General features: G+C 43.2%; 2 protein-coding genes across 3 annotated transcripts; one reads left to right on the forward strand and one right to left on the reverse strand.

Annotated features, from left to right (window-relative positions):
- The first annotated feature begins 4,592 nt into the window (after positions 1–4,592).
- LOC136183170 (nuclear factor 7, ovary-like) lies at positions 4,593–7,909 on the forward strand. The gene has a single exon (XM_065965566.1). The coding sequence runs from the start codon at positions 4,869–4,871 to the stop codon at positions 6,255–6,257; it is 1,389 nt and encodes a 462-aa protein (XP_065821638.1). The 5' UTR covers positions 4,593–4,868; the 3' UTR covers positions 6,258–7,909.
- Positions 7,910–8,485: 576 nt separating this feature from the next.
- Positions 8,486–17,455, reverse strand: acads (acyl-CoA dehydrogenase short chain). Of its 2 annotated transcripts, none has more exons than XM_065965567.1 (10): positions 17,297–17,455; positions 15,946–16,106; positions 14,925–15,074; positions 14,728–14,839; positions 14,442–14,593; positions 14,162–14,332; positions 13,798–13,935; positions 13,602–13,697; positions 10,634–10,690; positions 8,486–10,544 (listed from the first exon to the last, which is right to left on the reverse strand). In XM_065965567.1, exons 1-10 carry the CDS (start codon positions 17,322–17,324, stop codon positions 10,392–10,394), a joined length of 1,218 nt encoding a protein of 405 aa, XP_065821639.1. In that variant the 5' UTR covers positions 17,325–17,455; the 3' UTR covers positions 8,486–10,391. The 2 variants fall into 2 exon arrangements, with proteins under 2 accessions (XP_065821639.1, XP_065821640.1); XM_065965568.1 differs by lacking the exon at positions 17,297–17,455 and adding an exon at positions 17,134–17,288.
- Between the last annotated feature and the right edge of the window lie 2 nt (positions 17,456–17,457).

A 17,457-nucleotide genomic window follows, 5' to 3' on the forward strand; every position in this document is an offset into this window, starting at 1 on the left:
TCCTTGTCCACAGCCTTGTCACCTTCCGTATTGATTATTGTAATTCTCTCCTCTTCGGCCTCCCTCATAAGTCCCTCCATAAGCTCCAACTGGTTCAAAACTCTGCTGCCCGTATTGTCACCAAAACCCCCTCTTACCATCACATCACCCCCATCCCACAGCAACTCCACTGGCTCCCAGTGAAGCAAAGAATCATCTTCAAACTCCTCCTGTACACCTTCAAGGCCATCCACAACCTCGCCCCCCCATAACTGTCTGACCTCCTTCACATCGGCACTTCAGCCCGCTCCCTCAGATCCTCCTCATCCATCCACCTCACCGTGCCCTTTGCCCGCCTCAACACCATGGGGGGGCAGAGCTTTCAGCTGCTCTGCTCCCCAGCTCTGGAACTCTCTGCCACCTGACATTCACAATATTGACTCTCTCCCCATCTTCAAATCCAGACTCAAAACCCATCTGTTCAAGATCGCCTACTCACTCTGACACTTTAAACTGCAATTCCACTGTCCACAATTCCATTTCTTTATTGTATGCTGTTTTTGTTATCCATTGCTGTTTTTAAAATGTTGATTGTTGTACAGTGTCCTTGTGTGTCCTGAAAGGCGCTTATAAAATAAAAATGTATTATTATATCCAGAATACGCCGAACATCTAAGCTCTAAACTCCGGCTCCGTGGGAGTTAATAACTTTGTCTCAACATTAAAGAACACATAATGTCACATATAAGACTTCAGGTAAGTACTCACTCTTTTCATTCACGCACAACCAACTTCTGAAGTGATTACTCTGCACACTGATGGCTCATCTGTCATCAACTGATGCACACTGCTCATTACTACATGATGTAATTCACTATATGACCAGCAGGTGACACCTCTCCCCTATTGAGCACAATATCATCACATTACAGTTTTTTCCAATTGCTAACACACTAAAATGACATGCATAGCACAATTATTTAAACTGACACACAGAGAGCAAAACCTCTTCTCAAGTCTCCGAAAGTCTAAACACATTTTCTGCTTTACACACATTTTGCAATTCAAAATGGCACTTTTTAAATGCACTGAACACGGTTCTCTGCATAAGACACAACAATCAGACATAAAGTCACATGTTTGCCATTTCAAAACACTGCCATTCAAAATGACACTACATGAGCTAATTGGTCAATGTATGTGCCACCTGGCCAAACACCTCAATGGTTAATTGTTATCACTTCAATCAGGAAGTAAGCACTCTGAAAAGACCACAAGTGAGCACCTTATTTTTACAACAACAACGGAAGAGGTTGTAGAGAGAGGAAGAGGGAGGGTGAGAATGAGAGGGGGAGGAAGAGTGAGAGGTAGGGGTAGAGCTGGTAGAGGAAGAGTGAGAGGTAGAGCTGGTAGAGGAAGAGTGAGAGGTAGGAGTAGAGCTGGTAGAGGAAGAGTGAGAGGTAGGGGTAGAGCTGGTAGAGGAAGAGTGAGAGGTAGAGGTAGAGGTAGAGGTAGAGGTAGAGCTGGTAGAGGTAGAGTGAGAGGTAGAGGTAGAGCTGGTAGAGGAAGAGTGAGAGGTAGAGGTAGAGCTGGTAGAGGAAGAGCGAGAGTGAGAGGTAGAGGTAGAGGTAGAGGTAGAGCTGGTAGAGGAGTTCATGGCCAAAGAAGAAAACAACTTTCAAATGAAATCAGAGCAACCTTAGTTGATCATGTCATCATGGGCTGACAATGCGAGAGGCTGGACAGAGAGTGCAGCCCAACTTGAGCCGTTTTACTGCACTGGTATATGTAGTGTAACCCAGGTAATTAAACTGAATTAAATATTAGCCCTCTATTTTTTTTTCTTACTCATTGTTATGTTACAAAGATCCGGCCTATCCATCATGAGCACTTTAGCAAAGCAGCAAAAGTTACAGTGGTAAGAAAAAACATTCATTTTATTTTGTATTTATTTATTTCCCTATTTTATTTTTCTAAAACATTCCATAATCTCACCTGAACTCCGCTAAAATCTTCAACCAATCAGAACTCCTCCCACTTATCATAAACATCCGGTTCACGAGGTCACTTCCCCTCACCTCATCTCATGGCATGTTGCAGAGGCAGAATTGTTTGGTTGCCCAAGACGGGACAACGAGTTTATGATTTCCACAGCGGTCAGGTTTTTTGTGTATGAACCTTACAGCGTGGAGATGGCGAGCTAAAATCTACCAGATCTACTCTGCCTACAAGTTGGTAGGATCTAAAAAGACATTCGAACACGGATCGAAAGACATTGACTTTTTTTTGGATGGACCCAAGAAGGGTTTTTTGATTAAGAGGATATTTATGTTGGTTGTTTGAACTTATTGTTTTGTTATATTGGAAGTATTTTTTTATGTGAAATACAATAATTATTATTTAAATTTACCTGTGTTTGGATTTTGTTGGTATTCACATTTGAGCTCTGAGAGACCTACCTTATTTCTTCCTAATTTAAATTTGACTTAAATGCACAATTAGCCCACATGCTACAGTAGCACTGACTTGTTTGGTGAAAAATAAAAAAATAAATGTTTCAACAGCATGTGTGTGTATCTGCAAATATTTCTGTGCATGTGAACAATCTGAAGAATTGTCTACACTTCAAACTATTTTAGTATTATGGCAAAGCATACTAAAGATGAGAGTGCTTTTCATTATGCCCAACAGTGTGTAGTTGGTTAGACAAAAATCTGGTAATATGAATGAAGTGTGTGCCATTTGGTGCAAAAGTTTGATTTTGATAATGCTATATGTAGTTTTGGTTGCAGTGCTTCATTTTGCAGGATATGTGAGGTATTTTGCAGTTTGTGGTTTTGTGAATTGTGTTAAGTATTTTGATAAAACCAGCCTAGTTTGTAAAATTGTGTTTTAGCAATTGGAAAAAAACTCTATACTAGAGAAAGATGTTTTTAAGTCTCTGTGTGTTTAGTTTATTATAAGAGAGAAAGATGTTTTTAAGTCTCTGTGTGTTTAGTTTATTATAAGAGAGAAAGATGTTTTTAAGTCTCTGTGTGTTTAGTTTATTATAAGAGAGAAAGATGTTTTTAAGTCTCTGTGTGTTTAGTTTATTATAAGAGAGAAAGATGTTTTTAAGTCTCTGTGTGTTTAGTTTATTATAAGAGAGAAAGATGTTTTTAAGTCTCTGTGTGTTCTCTTCTCAGGACGTTGTAGTCTTTAGCTGTGACCTTTGTTCAGGTTAAGTTTTGTTTCTGTCCTTTTTATTTCAGACAAGTTGTGTTAAGTTGCTTCTGCTGTAAACACCCCATTTCCTGATATGGATGTTTCACATTAAAAGCACTACAACTTCAGATAGGCCGGGGACTTTTATTTTGAAGAACTTGTCGGAAGTACAAAGTGTTTATCACGCAGCTTTAGCGGAGGTGATTCTCGATGACACTGTGTCGGGACTCTACTGTGTTTCCAGCCGCTCACTTTATCCTGAGTCACCGCCACAGCCCCCTTCTTTTAGTTATCCTGGACTTAAGACAGCGAGGCATCACTTTAAACACACCTTTACCTGTGATGAAGATGCTAACCTGAGCTGCGGTCGGTTAAAGAGACACCGAGTCAAGTCGTTTCAGCCTGCAGCGGAGCACTGTGGTCTGAGCCTGCAGGACCAGCTGACTCTGCTCATAAAGTCAGCAAGACCAGGACCGGGACTCAATTGATGTTGTTTTCTGTCACAAATCCCTCTGTTAGCCTACGTTACTTTCATTACACACCACCGTGTGTGTTTAGGTAAAACAAACTCACTCAACGCTGCTCAAAACAAACCTCTCAGAAACACTTCAGCATGTGCACAGTGATATAGAAGCTGTGAGCAGATGGGAGCTGTATGCCCAACACTCTGCAGAAACTATGAGAAACTTTAACAGTTTTAATAACCTGATGGTTTAAATGTGCTGCACAACGCGATCGTACTGTGGAGCCGTCTGAATGACACATTTGTGGTACCACTGGAAAGCTGGGAATTTCTACTTTCTCCCACTTTTTACATTTTTATTTTAGCGTGGAAGTTAGTTTTTACAGGTTAAGACGAAGCGGCGTGCGGGCGTAGGTTCAACACGTCATTGGTCACGACAATGCTAGAGACGACTGTCACGTTTGTCTGGAACTAAAACAGTACCATATTATTAATCTTTTTATCATTTTGGCTAAATTTCATATCCATAAAAGTAAATTTGCAAACAGAAAACCTATTTTCAAACATTATTTTAATGAGCTGCAGCAGTACATGAAAACCATCCAGCACTCTGAGAACCCCAAGGCCCTGAAGACTCTTGAATATTGTATTTATTTTAATTGTGTAAACTGATGACCCTTCCATTTCTACCCTTCCCTATGTTTTTACTTGTCTTAGTCTTTGTCAACCCCTGGCATGTTCCTTTGTTCCTTAATCTAACTTTGTAACATTGTCTGTGTTTACAATAAAGTTGTTAAAAAAAGAAAAGAAAAAGACTGTCACGTTTGTCTGCTCAGTCAGCTGATCCATGACACTCCCCCCCCCCAGAGAAATGAGACTGTTCTCTGTGTTCCTGCTCTGAAGAAGCTCCGCCCCCTCAACTGTTTCGTCTGAGACAAACCAGGAAACAGGCTGTTATTCTGCCTCACCCTGAAGAGACACACACACGCTGACAGACGGACCGACCTGCAGACACAAACCAGCACGACTTCCACTGAGAGAGGACAGGAGGAGGAGGAGGGGATACTGGGAGTACTTGTTATACTGGGATACTGGGAATACAAACACTTCAACCTGCTGCTGAATCCACAAACTGAACGAGAGTTTCAAAGTGAAAGTAACTCTCGGGGACGGGGAGTGGCTTCCTGTTTTTTTCTGCTGCGTGTTTTGACTCTGAGATAAAATGGCGTCCAAGTTTGAAGAAGATCTGAGCTGTCCGATCTGCCTCGACATCTTTAAAGATCCAGTGATGCTGTCCTGCAGCCACAGCTTCTGTAGAGAGTGTGTGAAGGACTGCTGGAAGGAGAAGGAGAACCAGGAGTGTCCACTCTGTAAGAGGAGAAACTCAAAGGATTTATTACCTGTTAACTTTGCTTTAAAGAACCTGAGTGAGAGTTTTGTGCAGGAGAGAGATCAGAGAGCTTCAGAGGATCTCTGCAGTCTGCACTCTGAGAAACTCAAACTCTTCTGTCTGGACCATCAGGAGCCGGTGTGTCACATCTGCAGAGATTCAGAAAAACACTCTGAGCACAGATTCAGACCCATCGATGAAGCTGCTGGACAACACAAGAAGAAACTTCAGGAAACTCTGGAGCCGGTAAAGAAGAAGTTAAATGTTTTTAAAGAAGTTAAAGTGAAGTTTGATCAAACAGCAGAACACATTCAGGTCCAGGCCCGACACACAGAGAGGCAGATTAAGGAGCAGTTTAAGAAGCTTCACCAGTTTCTAGAAGAGGAAGAGGAGGCCAGGCTGTGTGCACTGAGGGAGGAAGAGGAGCAGAAGAGTCAGAGGATGAAGGAGGAGATGGAGGCTCTGAGCAGAGAGATAGCAGCTCTTTCACACACAGTCAGAGACACAGAGGACGAGCTGAGAGCTGAAGACGTCTCATTCCTGAAAAACTACAAGGCTGCAGTGGAAAGAGTCCAGCAGCGCCCCCTGCTGGAGGATCCACAGCTGCCCTCAGGAGCTCTGATAGACCAGGCCAAACACCTGGGCAACCTGAGCTTCAACATCTGGAACAAGATGAAGGACATGGTCTCCTACAGTCCGGTCATTCTGGACCCAAACACTGCTCATCCAGAACTCTTCCTGTCTGAAGATCTGACCTGTGTGAGACGAGGAGAGAGACAGCAGCTTCCTGATAATCCAGAGAGGTTTGATTATTTCTGGTCTGTCCTGGGCTCTGAGGGCTTTAACTCAGGGACTCACAGCTGGGACGTCCAGGTTGGAGACAATACATTCTGGGGACTGGGTGTGTTAGCAGAGTCTGTAGAGAGGAAGGGAAGCATACGGTCTAGAGGTTGGTCAATATGGTTCTATGATGGTGAATACGCAGCAGACTCCCCATCACATCCACTCTCTGTTCTCTCAGTGAAGAAGAATCCTCAGAGGATCAGAGTGAATCTGGACTGTAACAGAGGAGAGCTGTCGTTCTCTGATCCTGATACTAACACACACATACACACACACACACACATACACACACACACACACACACACACACACACTGAGAGGATGTTTCCATTCATTATCACTTATGATAAACTGAAGATTTTACCAGAGAAGATCTAATACATGATGAAGATGATGATGATGATGATGATGATGAAGATGTGATGATGATGAAGATGTGATGATGATGATGATGATGAAGATGTGATGATGATGTGATGATGGTGAAGATGATGGTGAAGATGATGATGATGATGATAATGATGATGAAGATGTGATGATGAAGATGTGATGATGATGTGATGATGAAGATGTGATGATGATGATGAAGATGTGATGATGATGATGATGTGATGATGAAGATGATGATGATGATGAAGATGTGATGATGATGATGATGATGATGATGTGATGATGATGATGATGATGAAGATGTGATGATGATGATGATGATGATGATGAAGATGTGATGATGAAGATGATGATGATGATGATGATGATGATGAAGATATGATGATGATGATGATGATGAAGATATGATGATGATGTGATGATGAAGATGTGATGATGATGATGAAGATGTGATGAAGATGTGATGATGATGATGATGGTGTGATGATGATGATGATGTGATGAAGATGATGATGAAGATGTGATGATGATGATGTGATGATGAAGATGTGATGATGATGATGAAGATGTGATGAAGATGTGATGATGATGATGATGGTGTGATGATGATGATGATGTGATGATGATGAAGATGTGATGATGAAGATGATGATGATGATGATGATGAAGATGATGAAGATATGATGATGATGATGATGATGAAGATATGATGATGATGTGATGATGATGATAATGATGAGGAAGATGATGATGATGAAGATGATCCTGATTGGTCGGTTTGTTGGAGTGTCTTTAAATATAATCTGCTCAGCGTGTTAACTGGTTAACTGTCGTCTCTTTTTCACTTGAACTCTGAGGAGTCCCTGAAGGCATCATCGTCTGTATCTCTGTGTGCTGGAGTTATTACCCTGCAGGGAGAGATTATAATCTGCACACGGTGATCTGAAATCACTCCACAGTTGTTGAGAGATCAGAAAGAGTTATGCAATTGTTGAATTTGTTTTTATCGTATATGTTCTTTTTCTTTTATTATCATTTAATCAATTTATAATTTACTTAATATGTTTACTTTTTCTTTTATTATCACTTAATCTTTTTATCATTTCATTCATATGTCATATAGTCGCTACGACTTTCTTTCTTTTTTTCTATTTTAAATTGCACAGTTTAAGTTTGATTCATCTAGGGGGATTCTTTAAATCTTTTTTTTCAGGTTAATATATATGTATGGGGGGGGGGCGTCTGTTTGTGGTTAATTTGTAACAAATGTTTCATGTCATGTACGTCTTTGTAACCTGATACTGGATACTTTGAATTTCCCTCGGGATCAGTAAAGTTTCTACACTTGATCTGAATCCCTCTTTCTATCTGCTGTTGTGTTTTATTGATCTTGTAAATGTCATCATGGAGGAGTGTCTCTCCTGAGAGGAGGAGTTTGTCTCTGTCAGTAATTATAAAGTTATTCTGATTCATTCAGGTGTTTCTTTAACTCCAGTCTAAAGCTGTGACGTCTGAAAGTTTCAGATCAAGACGATCGGTGTCGTCTCCGACTCGTCCGTCAGGTCGGACAGGAAGAAGAAAAAGTCCTGAAGGGGAAGTTTGACTTGATGTGTTCAAAGATTAAATTATAGAACGTGATGCTACTGACTCCACCTTTAAGGTTTATTTAACGTGCTGCATTAAGGCGTTATTTAAAGTCAGGGTTGGTCATTTCCTCCAGATTCACTTCTTCAGATTCTGGTGTAAATTGTCTTTAGGTGCTGACAGAAATGAATAACTCATGTTCTCTGAAAAAGGAACAAAGTAAATCCATCATCTGTATCAGTTTGTAAGTCTGTAAAAACTTTGACCAATGTCTGCCACGAGGTACCAATCTGATGAACCAATCAGACGCCTCCCTGTCTCCCTGCTCGCTCTCTACCTCTTGCGTGCTCTAGCTCACACTCAAAGAGCGTCACCGATGACTTTAGGAGTTTAAACTGTGAGTTTACTGACCGCTGAATGAGACATGAGACGACGTAGTTTCTACACAATGACAGAGATGAGCTGAGGTCCACTTCTGGAGGGACGGCGCTCGTGTATGTAAGTGAGGGGGCGTGGCTTTAGAGGGAGCACAGAGGGGAGGGGGCTGTCACTGATTGGACCTTTAACTTCAGTCCAACATCTTCTTTCACCTCTTTAAATTCTAAATGTTAAAATAAAATCCATCACTCCTCTGAGCTGTAATTATGTTTTAATCATCACACTATAAATTACAGTAAAATATGTACACGTTACCGAGGCACAAGAAGTCTGAGATGAAAAACAAAGAAAACAGACGTGAAGTGTTTCAAACCGTTTCATAAAGTGATCACATGTTTGTTCACTTCCAGCTTGAAGGAGGTTTTTTTTTTTCATCTGCACATTCTGGCTTTTATTTCCACTCATTCATGAATCTGTGAGGCAGGAAAAAGTAGGTCAACACATATGAAAGCATGCCGTCGCCCTCTGCTGGCCAAACTGCAAAATGCAAGAAAAGAAGAAGAAGGTGTTTTTCCTCATGTAGGCAGACTGGATCTTAAAGGGTCAGTACACAAGCTTTTCTTCTCCACATAATCAGAACTTTTGAGCACCTTTAAGGTCGAGCCTGGAGCATCCGTCTCGTCTTTTACAATCTACATTTTAGATGTTTATCACTGAAAAGGCGACACCTGGAGGAACTTTTTTTCTGCAATGTTTGACAGGTAATATTGGGGAAAAAGTGGCGTTCACAAACTGCAGATAACCTGAACATCGTTAGCACCTTTAAAGGAAGAATGATCGACATGTTTCACATAAATAAATCATAAAGTCTGTCCTGTGTAAATGTGTCTCTGAGTCCTGACTGTCTACAATGAGGGAGAAGCTCGAGTCCCGCTGGCTGTGTTGTTGTCAGAGCCGTGTTTACATGGACGGGACGGCCGGCTCCTCCCCTTGTGTATAAAAGCTGTTTCAGTCAAGAACTAGAGAGAAGAAGAAGAACATACTCACTGATTATTTGGATGTTAGTAAGAGTTTTTAGATCACGCTCATTCTGTGTCAGTTTACATGAAATGTGAAGCTACGAGCTAACTAAAGAGCGCTAACATTAGCATGCTAACACAACAATGTGAAGCTACGAGCTAACTAAAGAGCGCTAACATTAGCATGCTAACACAACAATGTGACGCTACGAGCTAACTAAAGAGCGCTAACATTAGCATGCTAACACAACAATGTGAAGCTACGAGCTAACTAAAGAGCGCTAACATTAGCATGCTAACACAACAATGCAGGACACAGGTGACTGCAGCTCGAGATAAGGACCATTTTAATTATGGTGCGTTCTTAATCAACAACTCCTTCCTGTGAGCGTGAGGGGACGGGGGGGTTGGAGGTGTGTCTCTGGAGGAGGCGTGGCCTAACAGCAGTTTGCTTTGGTTTAATTCTGGAGCTCATGGGCGACATCTACTGGATCAAAAAAAGTTGCAGATTCTTCCTTTAAGGTCAACCACACAGCTTCTGTTTCGTCTTTTACAAACCACAACATTTCTATGTGTTTCATTTAAAAGGCGAGCGCTCTAAAGTTATGGATATAACCACAACGGGAAAGTGACGCTTTAATCTGCAGCTCTTCACATTCACAAATTACTCAACATGTCAGTCAGTAAAATAAGGTCGACAGGGGACGTTTTTATGAGTTGCTTTTTAAAGTTCTTTGCAGAGATGTGTTATAAAATGACATCGAAGGCCCCGTGTCCACCTGGTGTTTTTTTTTTTCTGAGCGGCAGCGTCTGAGATCGTTCTCAGGAGAAAGCAGCCGCCTTGAGAAAAATCAAACGCCAGCGTCTTTTTTCTGAGCGCTCCACCCGCTCCATCCGTCAAATTGAAAATCACTCAACTTTTCAGGAAGGCGCTGTTGAAGTCACCGGCGCTCTTTTCCAAACAGTAAGTGGCGTCTCCTGTAGTACGACACACGAGACGGCGGAGGTAACGGGCACGCACAATCACGTGAAACTCAAATGAGGTCTCACCCGATCAACGCGGCTCCTTTTAAATCTGAATGAATGAGGTGATGTCCCAGTGTGCGTGATTATTACTCGTCCATATTGTGGCGTGCGGCGTCTATGCTTGGTATTCCTTCAGGATCTGGCCGGCGATCACCAGCCTCTGGATCTCACTCGTGCCCTCGTAGATCTCTGTGATGCGAGCGTCGCGGTAGTGCCTCTCAGCGGGCATGTCTGACACGTAGCCCATCCCACCCAGAACCTGGATCGCCTGATGTAAAAGTGCAAAACACACCAAAAGTTAAAAACGTCCCGTCTCTTTCTGCACGCTTAACCGTCTGCGTGGTCGATTCTTCTTACCTGATGAGAGCAGAATGTGGCGGCTTCTGACGCGGCGAGTTTGGCCATGGCTGCTTCCTGCAGGAAAACACAAAAGAGGGTTCATGTCTGTTAAATTGGAGGGAAAAAAAAGAGTAGAAAACTGTCTTTGGGTATCACATTTTGTGTTGCTTTCCCTTTAATTCTGTGTTTTATTAGTGCTTAGTGTTCATTGGTCCAGGAGCAATCCATCATAGCAGTCTCCAGTTATATTGTGTTTAGCGTTAGCTCCTCCCTCTTTTATAATGGCTTCTCAGTGGAATCGTTCTTTCTGGCCTTTCTCCTGGACCAAGGTTCAAGGTTGTCTTTATTATCCCTGCAATTTGTTTTGCAGTCAGCAGTAAAAACACACACATACAGACAGCCCGAAATGAGCTAACAACATAGAAAGGACTGTAAATAAATACAATAGATAAGAAACACAACACACAGTTAGTGGTTTAAAAAGGTGACGGCAGCAGGAACAAATGAGTTTCTCAACCTCTTTGTCCTGCATGCTGGCAGGCTGAATCTGCGGCCTGACGGCAGCAACTTCAAATCCTTGGACAAAGGATGACTTTGTTCTGCCAAGATTGACTGAGCTTTCTTAAGACACCTTGTTTTATACAAGTAAGAAAGGTCAGAAAGGGACGATCCTGAGATTCTGACACACATTTTGCGGTTTTTGATGCTGAGTGATCCGTACCAGGTCACCATGCAGAATGTTAAAACTGATTCAATAAAACAGGAATAAAACATCTTCATAAAAGTGCTGTCAACATTAAAATTCCTAAGCTTCCTCAGAAAGTGCACACGCTGATGAGCTTTTTTGCAGACAGCTTCAGTTTGGAGTTCGAAGGTGAGTTTGTCATCAATGATAGTCCCCAGGTACTTGTACTGGTGCAGCACCTGAACAGCCTGGTTGTTAATAAAAACAGGGATTATTCCTGAAATCCACTGTCATTTCTTTAGTCTTTAGAACATTAATGTCCAGGAAGGATGACCTACACCAGTCTGTGAATTCAGTCAGGACAGGGCCGTGATCTGGGTCATCAGTGCTCAGGAGGGAAACGATCACAGAGTCATCTGCAAACTTGATGATGTGTCGGTTCTCACGTCTGCTTTGACACTCATTTGTGAATAGTACAAATAAAAGGGGAGAAAGGACACATCCCTGGGGTGATCCAGTGGAGGAATCAAGAACATCTGATACGATGCCATTTGCTCTCACACGCTGTGACCTTCTTGTTAAAAATTCCATCAGCCAGCATATAAGACCACTGTCAATGTTGTGGATGGACTTGAGCCTATCTGCTAAGATGTGTGGTTGTATGCAATTGAAATCAATAAAAACTAGGTGTGTGAGGGACTTCGCCCCCTCAAGGTGTGTCAGGACTGTGTTTAACAAAGTGCCCATTGCGTCCTCAACACCCCTACCTGACCTATATGCAAATTGTAATGGATCCAAATCTGCTTCCACAGTTTTTAAAAGTCAGTCCTTTACAATCTTCACAAATTACTTCATTACAAGAGAGGTAAGCGCTATAGGTCTAAAGTCACTGAGTGCTTTAGGAAAAGGATTTTTGGGCACAGGTACAATTATGGAATCTTTCCATAAACAAGGAACTCTGTGAATGTGGAGAGACAATTTAAAGATAAAACAGAAGATCCCTGCCAGCTCTACAGCACAGTTCTTTAGGATGCGCCCTCCAATTCTATCACGTCCTGGACTTTTCCTTTCCCTGACGCTACGGAAGTGTCTCAGGACCATGCCCTCATCAACATCGATGCTGGCCTGCCCTGGGGAAACGTTTTTAAAAGTTGACTGTTCCTTACTGAAGTCGCGGTCGTTAAATGGATTAAAGAAAAAGTTCAGTTCATTGGACAGTTCAACATCAAGCTTGTCATCAAGGGAGATTGTACATTTCTTAGATTGTATCCCCATTATAGATTTCACACCCTCCCATGCAGGTCGTGAATATCCAGAAATGAACATTTCATCTACTTTGTCCTTGTAGCTATGCTTTGCAAGCTTTATTTCGATATTATTTTGTTTTTGTAGTTCCCTGTACTGAGTCATATCCCCTTTATTAAAACTGATATTTAGTTGGATAATTGTGCTCTTGACAGACTTAGAAATCCATGGCTTATTATTTGGATAGATGGAGACTCATTTTTGGGGGATGACCAAATCCTTGCAGAAGGTGATGTAAGCTGACACAGTCTCTGTGAGCTCATCAATGTCAGTACAGTTAACTTTAAACAGGTCCCAGTCTGTGCAAGAATAACAGTCCTGGAGACATTTAACTGATTCCTTCGACCAGACCGGAACCAATCTTTGTTCTGGCTTGTTCCTCTTCAGGACCGATTTGTAGGACGGAGCCAAATAGATGACGTAGTGGTCAGACGTACCAAGCGGAGATCTCCGAAGGGATTTATACGCTCCTGTCACAGATCCATAGCAAAGGTCCAGTGTTTTTGTGAGACGTGTCGGACAGGTCATGTACTGGTAGAAGTTACATAAGGACTTCTCTGGTTTACAATGATTAAAATCACCCATTACAAAGTTCGGTCAGGGAATCAAGGCAGACATGACATCTCAACGATTTGTATCAAAATATTACAGAAATGTACTAAATACACACAAATAGATAAAACTTACTTTCTTGTCAGGGAGACGCACACAAAGGAACCACGAGGACGCAAACAATACCACTCTGGAAACTTGTAACCAGTCTATACATCTAACTTGGTCCAGGAGAAAGGCCAGAAAGAACGATTCCACTGAGAAGCCATTATAAAAGAGGGAGGAGCTAACGCTAAACACAATATAATTGGAGACTGCTATGATGGATTGCTCCTGGACCAATGAACACTAAGCACTAATAAAACACAGAATTAAAGGGAAAGCAACACAAAATGTGATACCCAAAGACAGTTTTCTACACAAAGCATCAAGTGAGATTTTTACCTTTGTGAAAGGTTTCTTTGAATCTCGAAGGAGGGCGGCCTTCCAGGTGAGCAGACGAGCGCTCTCCACCGCCACGTTCATGTCGGCAAGTTTGAACTAAACCAGGTGGAAAAAAACTCAAGATGATTTATCTATGAAGCAGGAACATCAAAGATCCTGTTTCCATTCTCTAAAAACTGATGAGGTGCGTGGTTACCTGTACGGCCTGCAGTTTTCCGATGGGCGCTCCGAAAGCGATGCGTTTGTGTGCGTAGTCTGCGGCGCAGTCCAGAGAGGCCTGAGCGATACCGAGAGCCTGAGCGGCGATACCGATCCTCCCGCTGTCCAGAGTTTGCTGAGCGGGGCAGAGAGGTGAAGACTTCACTAATCGTAATGTTATCATTAGACAAAACACGTGCTCGCTGCAGGTCACTTAGCACGCCGCTGTCAACTGCGTTTCCTGAATACGGTCTTTAACGACTCGCCAGGCGGGGAATCTGAATCCTCTAACCGAATCAGAATCAGAATTTATTTGGCAAAGGATTCAGCTCTCGTTCCGACATGTTGGCTGCTCTAGTTACCATGGCGATCTTGAATCCTGCACCTCGAGGACCCAGCATGTTCCCCAGCGGCACCCTGCAGTCCTCCAGGATGATGTTGGCCGTGGACGTGGCTTTGATGCCCAGCTTGTCCTCCTTCTTCCCCAGAGAGAGGCCCGGGTGAGGCATCGGGATCAGGAAGGCGCTGATGCCCTGCAGACACAACGAGGGCACGCTCTGTGGTCACACTGCGTTCTGAGTGTGTGTGTGTGTGTGTGTGTGTGTGTGTGTGTGTGTGTGTGTGTGTGTGTGTGTGTGTCACCTTGTGTTTGAGCTTCTTGTCCGTGGTGGCGAACACGACGGTGGCCGCGGCGTCCCAGCTGTTGGTGATCCAGGCTTTGGTTCCGTTCAGCACCCACTCGTCTCCCTCCTGACGAGCCACCGTGGACGCCGCGCCCGCGTCGCTGCCGTTACCTGGAGGAGACGTGCAGATCAGTTTAGAGACACAGGTGGCTAACTTTATTTTAAAATGGCGTCTTTAAGACTCCTCAGTTTTTATCCCTCGTCTCATTAGGGGCGTGAACACGTGCGTGAGGCGTGGCGTTTACCCGGCTCGCTGAGGGCGAAGCAGCCCACCTTCTCCCCGGTGGTGAACGGCGTGATCCACTCCGTCTTCTGTTCCTCTGTGCCGAACTTCAGGACGGGTCCGATGTAGAGTGACTGCGAGGAAGAAGACGCGCACAGAGGTAAACACGACAACATCACAACACAAAGATACGTTGCTATGGCGACCGACCGGGCTCACGTTGTTAACGGACACCACGCATCCCGTGCTGGCGCAGCCTCTGCTGATCTCCTCCACCGCCAAACTGTACGCCAGGTAGTCCATCCCGGCTCCGCCCAGCTCCTCCGGGACCTCCATGGCCATCACGCCCATCGCTCCCAGCTCCTGAACCTGAAAGAGAACTGTTTGTTTTTCCTGAAGTATCCAAAGTATCAAAACGATATTTAAAAAAAAACCACCCCGAACGTTTGGGGCGCAAAACGGGCCTCATGATCGTCTGGTGTGTAGCCAGCAGAGGTGTAAAGAGTATTTTAGTGTTTTTAGTTTTATTATTCTGAGGCTGTTTAGTCTCAAAGAAACCTGAGATGAAAGATAATCCACTTATTGTTTTAAAATGAGCCTTTATGAGTTTAAATATTAGATGTTTTATTCTCTGTTTGTTTACCTCTTAGCTCCTGAAGCTTCTGACCAATCTGTTTGGTTTGAAGTATTTATTTTCACACATCTGAGATGTGTTAAATTACAGCAGCTTATAACACCCAACTTCCTCATGTCTTTTTCAAAATAAAAGCACATCAGAGATGGCAATTAGGGACTTTTATTGTGAAAAACTTTCCCGAACTAAATGTGTTTATCGCTCGGAACTTAACAGAAAACCTACTTAAGTAAAAGTACAGATTTTAAAAACGACTTAAAAAGTCGTAAGTACAGCAAAAAACTACTCAATTACAGTAACGTGTGTGTGTGAGTGTGTGTGTGAGAGAGTGAGTGAGTGTGAGTGTGAGTGTGAGTGTGAGTGTGAGAGTGAGTGTGAGAGTGAGTGAGTGAGTGTGAGTGTGAGTGAGTGTGAGTGTGAGTGTGAGAGTGAGTGAGTGAGTGAGTGAGTGAGTGTGAGTGTGAGTGTGAGTGTGTGAGTGAGAGTGAGTGAGTGAGTGAGTGAGTGAGAGTGTGAGTGTGAGTGTGAGTGAGTGTGAGTGTGAGTGTGAGTGTGAGTGTGAGTGTGAGTGTGTGTGTGTGTGTGTGTGTGTGTGTGTGTGTATACCTGTTTCAGGGGAAAGGCATGCTCTCTGTCTAGTCTGCCAGCGATGGGGGTCAGTTCTCTGTCGGCGAAGTCTCTGCAGGTTTGTCTGAGGATCTGATGAGTGTCCGGTAACTCGGCCAGCGCAGAGAAACTGCGACAACCGCTGAGACACAAGCCCAGAGCTGAGGGAGAGGAACAGAGTCCAGACACTGCATACTAATTCAAATGATTCACAGACAACTGAACGTTGTGCTGGCTTCACATGCAAACAGGAAGCAGCAACAACTGTCAGGTTTTTCAAATTAAAAGGTTGAAACTGAAGTGTAAGAGTTGTACTTTTGATCTCACAGAAGGAGATGCTCTATCTCATCTGAACGTCGTCATGGAGACGATTTATGGACACTTCTTACAGTTCTGTCTGAACGTCTTCATAGAGAGACTTTGTGAGCTGATAACATTGAAAGCACCCAACGATCCGTCTTCATCGGTGACATGGATCAGCGCCGTCAGTCCGACATGTAAATTACATCAATGTCAGACCAGATACGGATATTTGATCCGATCTGTCACTTCTCTTCAAATAATCCAGCGATGCAGAGACAGTCTGGCTCACTGATCGTGTTCACATCATGTGAGAAGACATGTTTGTTTGGTTCATGTTGTGATGGGGTCAGTTTAGGTCTGAAGATAGAGCGAGTAGAGATAACGCTTCAGCTGTTACTGATATATTATCAATAAGCTGGTGTTACGTTTAGAAACACGGAGAGGATAGTTGGCAGTGTAATATAACAGCTCTTATGTTTGTGTCACAGGGTGCTTCACATTAGCCTCAACTTTCTGACGGTGAAGACGGTGCGCCTTAAGGGTCAAAATGGTTATTAAACGCGATTAGCAAAGATAAATATATTAATATTTAACTTTTCGTCACTTTCTCTGCATTTTTCTTTATTCCGTTATTGCTGCTCTTTTCTCCCACTTTCCTCGAGTCCTTGAACGCCTCACATGCTCACCGGTTAGCTTTATCTTATTTAGGTGAAAGGTTAACCTCACTTTCAGTCACCTTCGTGTCACTTTGACAGGTTTAAAACACCTTAAAATAAAGAAGAGCCGGTCTTAAAGTACCTGACAACTATTTCAAAATAATGTCTTCACTGAATTTTAGTCTGTCAGTAAATGTTTTGAAGCTAACTGGCTAACTTGTAACCTTACCTAACCAGCCGAGGAGCTAGCTGTCAGAAACAAGGTAACCATTAGCTGACGTCACGTCTTCTTACAGCTACGTCACTTTTTCACCGACTGTAGTTCGGGTTCATGCGGTCCTTCACGAGAGCATTTCACTCATTATTAGTGTTTTTATTCTTAATGTGCTCACCTCTTCTTGCTCTAAACAGAGCCGCCATGTTGTCCTCTTCTCAACCTGCTGCAGCTACAACCACTGATGACGCAACATGCTGCCTTCACGTGCTGTGGGAAACCTGTGTGTCGCTCTGTGGGAGCACTGACAGTGACGATACTTCACCTTAACCCCGGGAA

Source organism: Labrus bergylta, chromosome 17, assembly GCF_963930695.1.
Source record: "Labrus bergylta chromosome 17, fLabBer1.1, whole genome shotgun sequence".
In the NCBI taxonomy this organism is placed as follows: domain Eukaryota; kingdom Metazoa; phylum Chordata; class Actinopteri; order Labriformes; family Labridae; genus Labrus; species Labrus bergylta.

Excerpts from the sequence above, each read along its gene's own strand:
- acads (XM_065965567.1), bottom strand. The coding sequence starts at position 17,324 with ATGGCGGCTCTGTTTAGAGCAAGAAGAG. Across the intron at positions 14,594-14,727 it reads CTTCGCCCTCAGCGAGCCGG|GTAACGGCAGCGACGCGGGC; the intron begins GTAAACGCCACG and ends CGTCTCCTCCAG. Across the intron at positions 10,545-10,633 it reads CCACATTCTGCTCTCATCAG|GCGATCCAGGTTCTGGGTGG; the intron begins GTAAGAAGAATC and ends CTTTTACATCAG.
- LOC136183170 (XM_065965566.1), top strand. The coding sequence starts at position 4,869 with ATGGCGTCCAAGTTTGAAGAAGATCTGAGCTGTCCGATCTGCCTCGAC.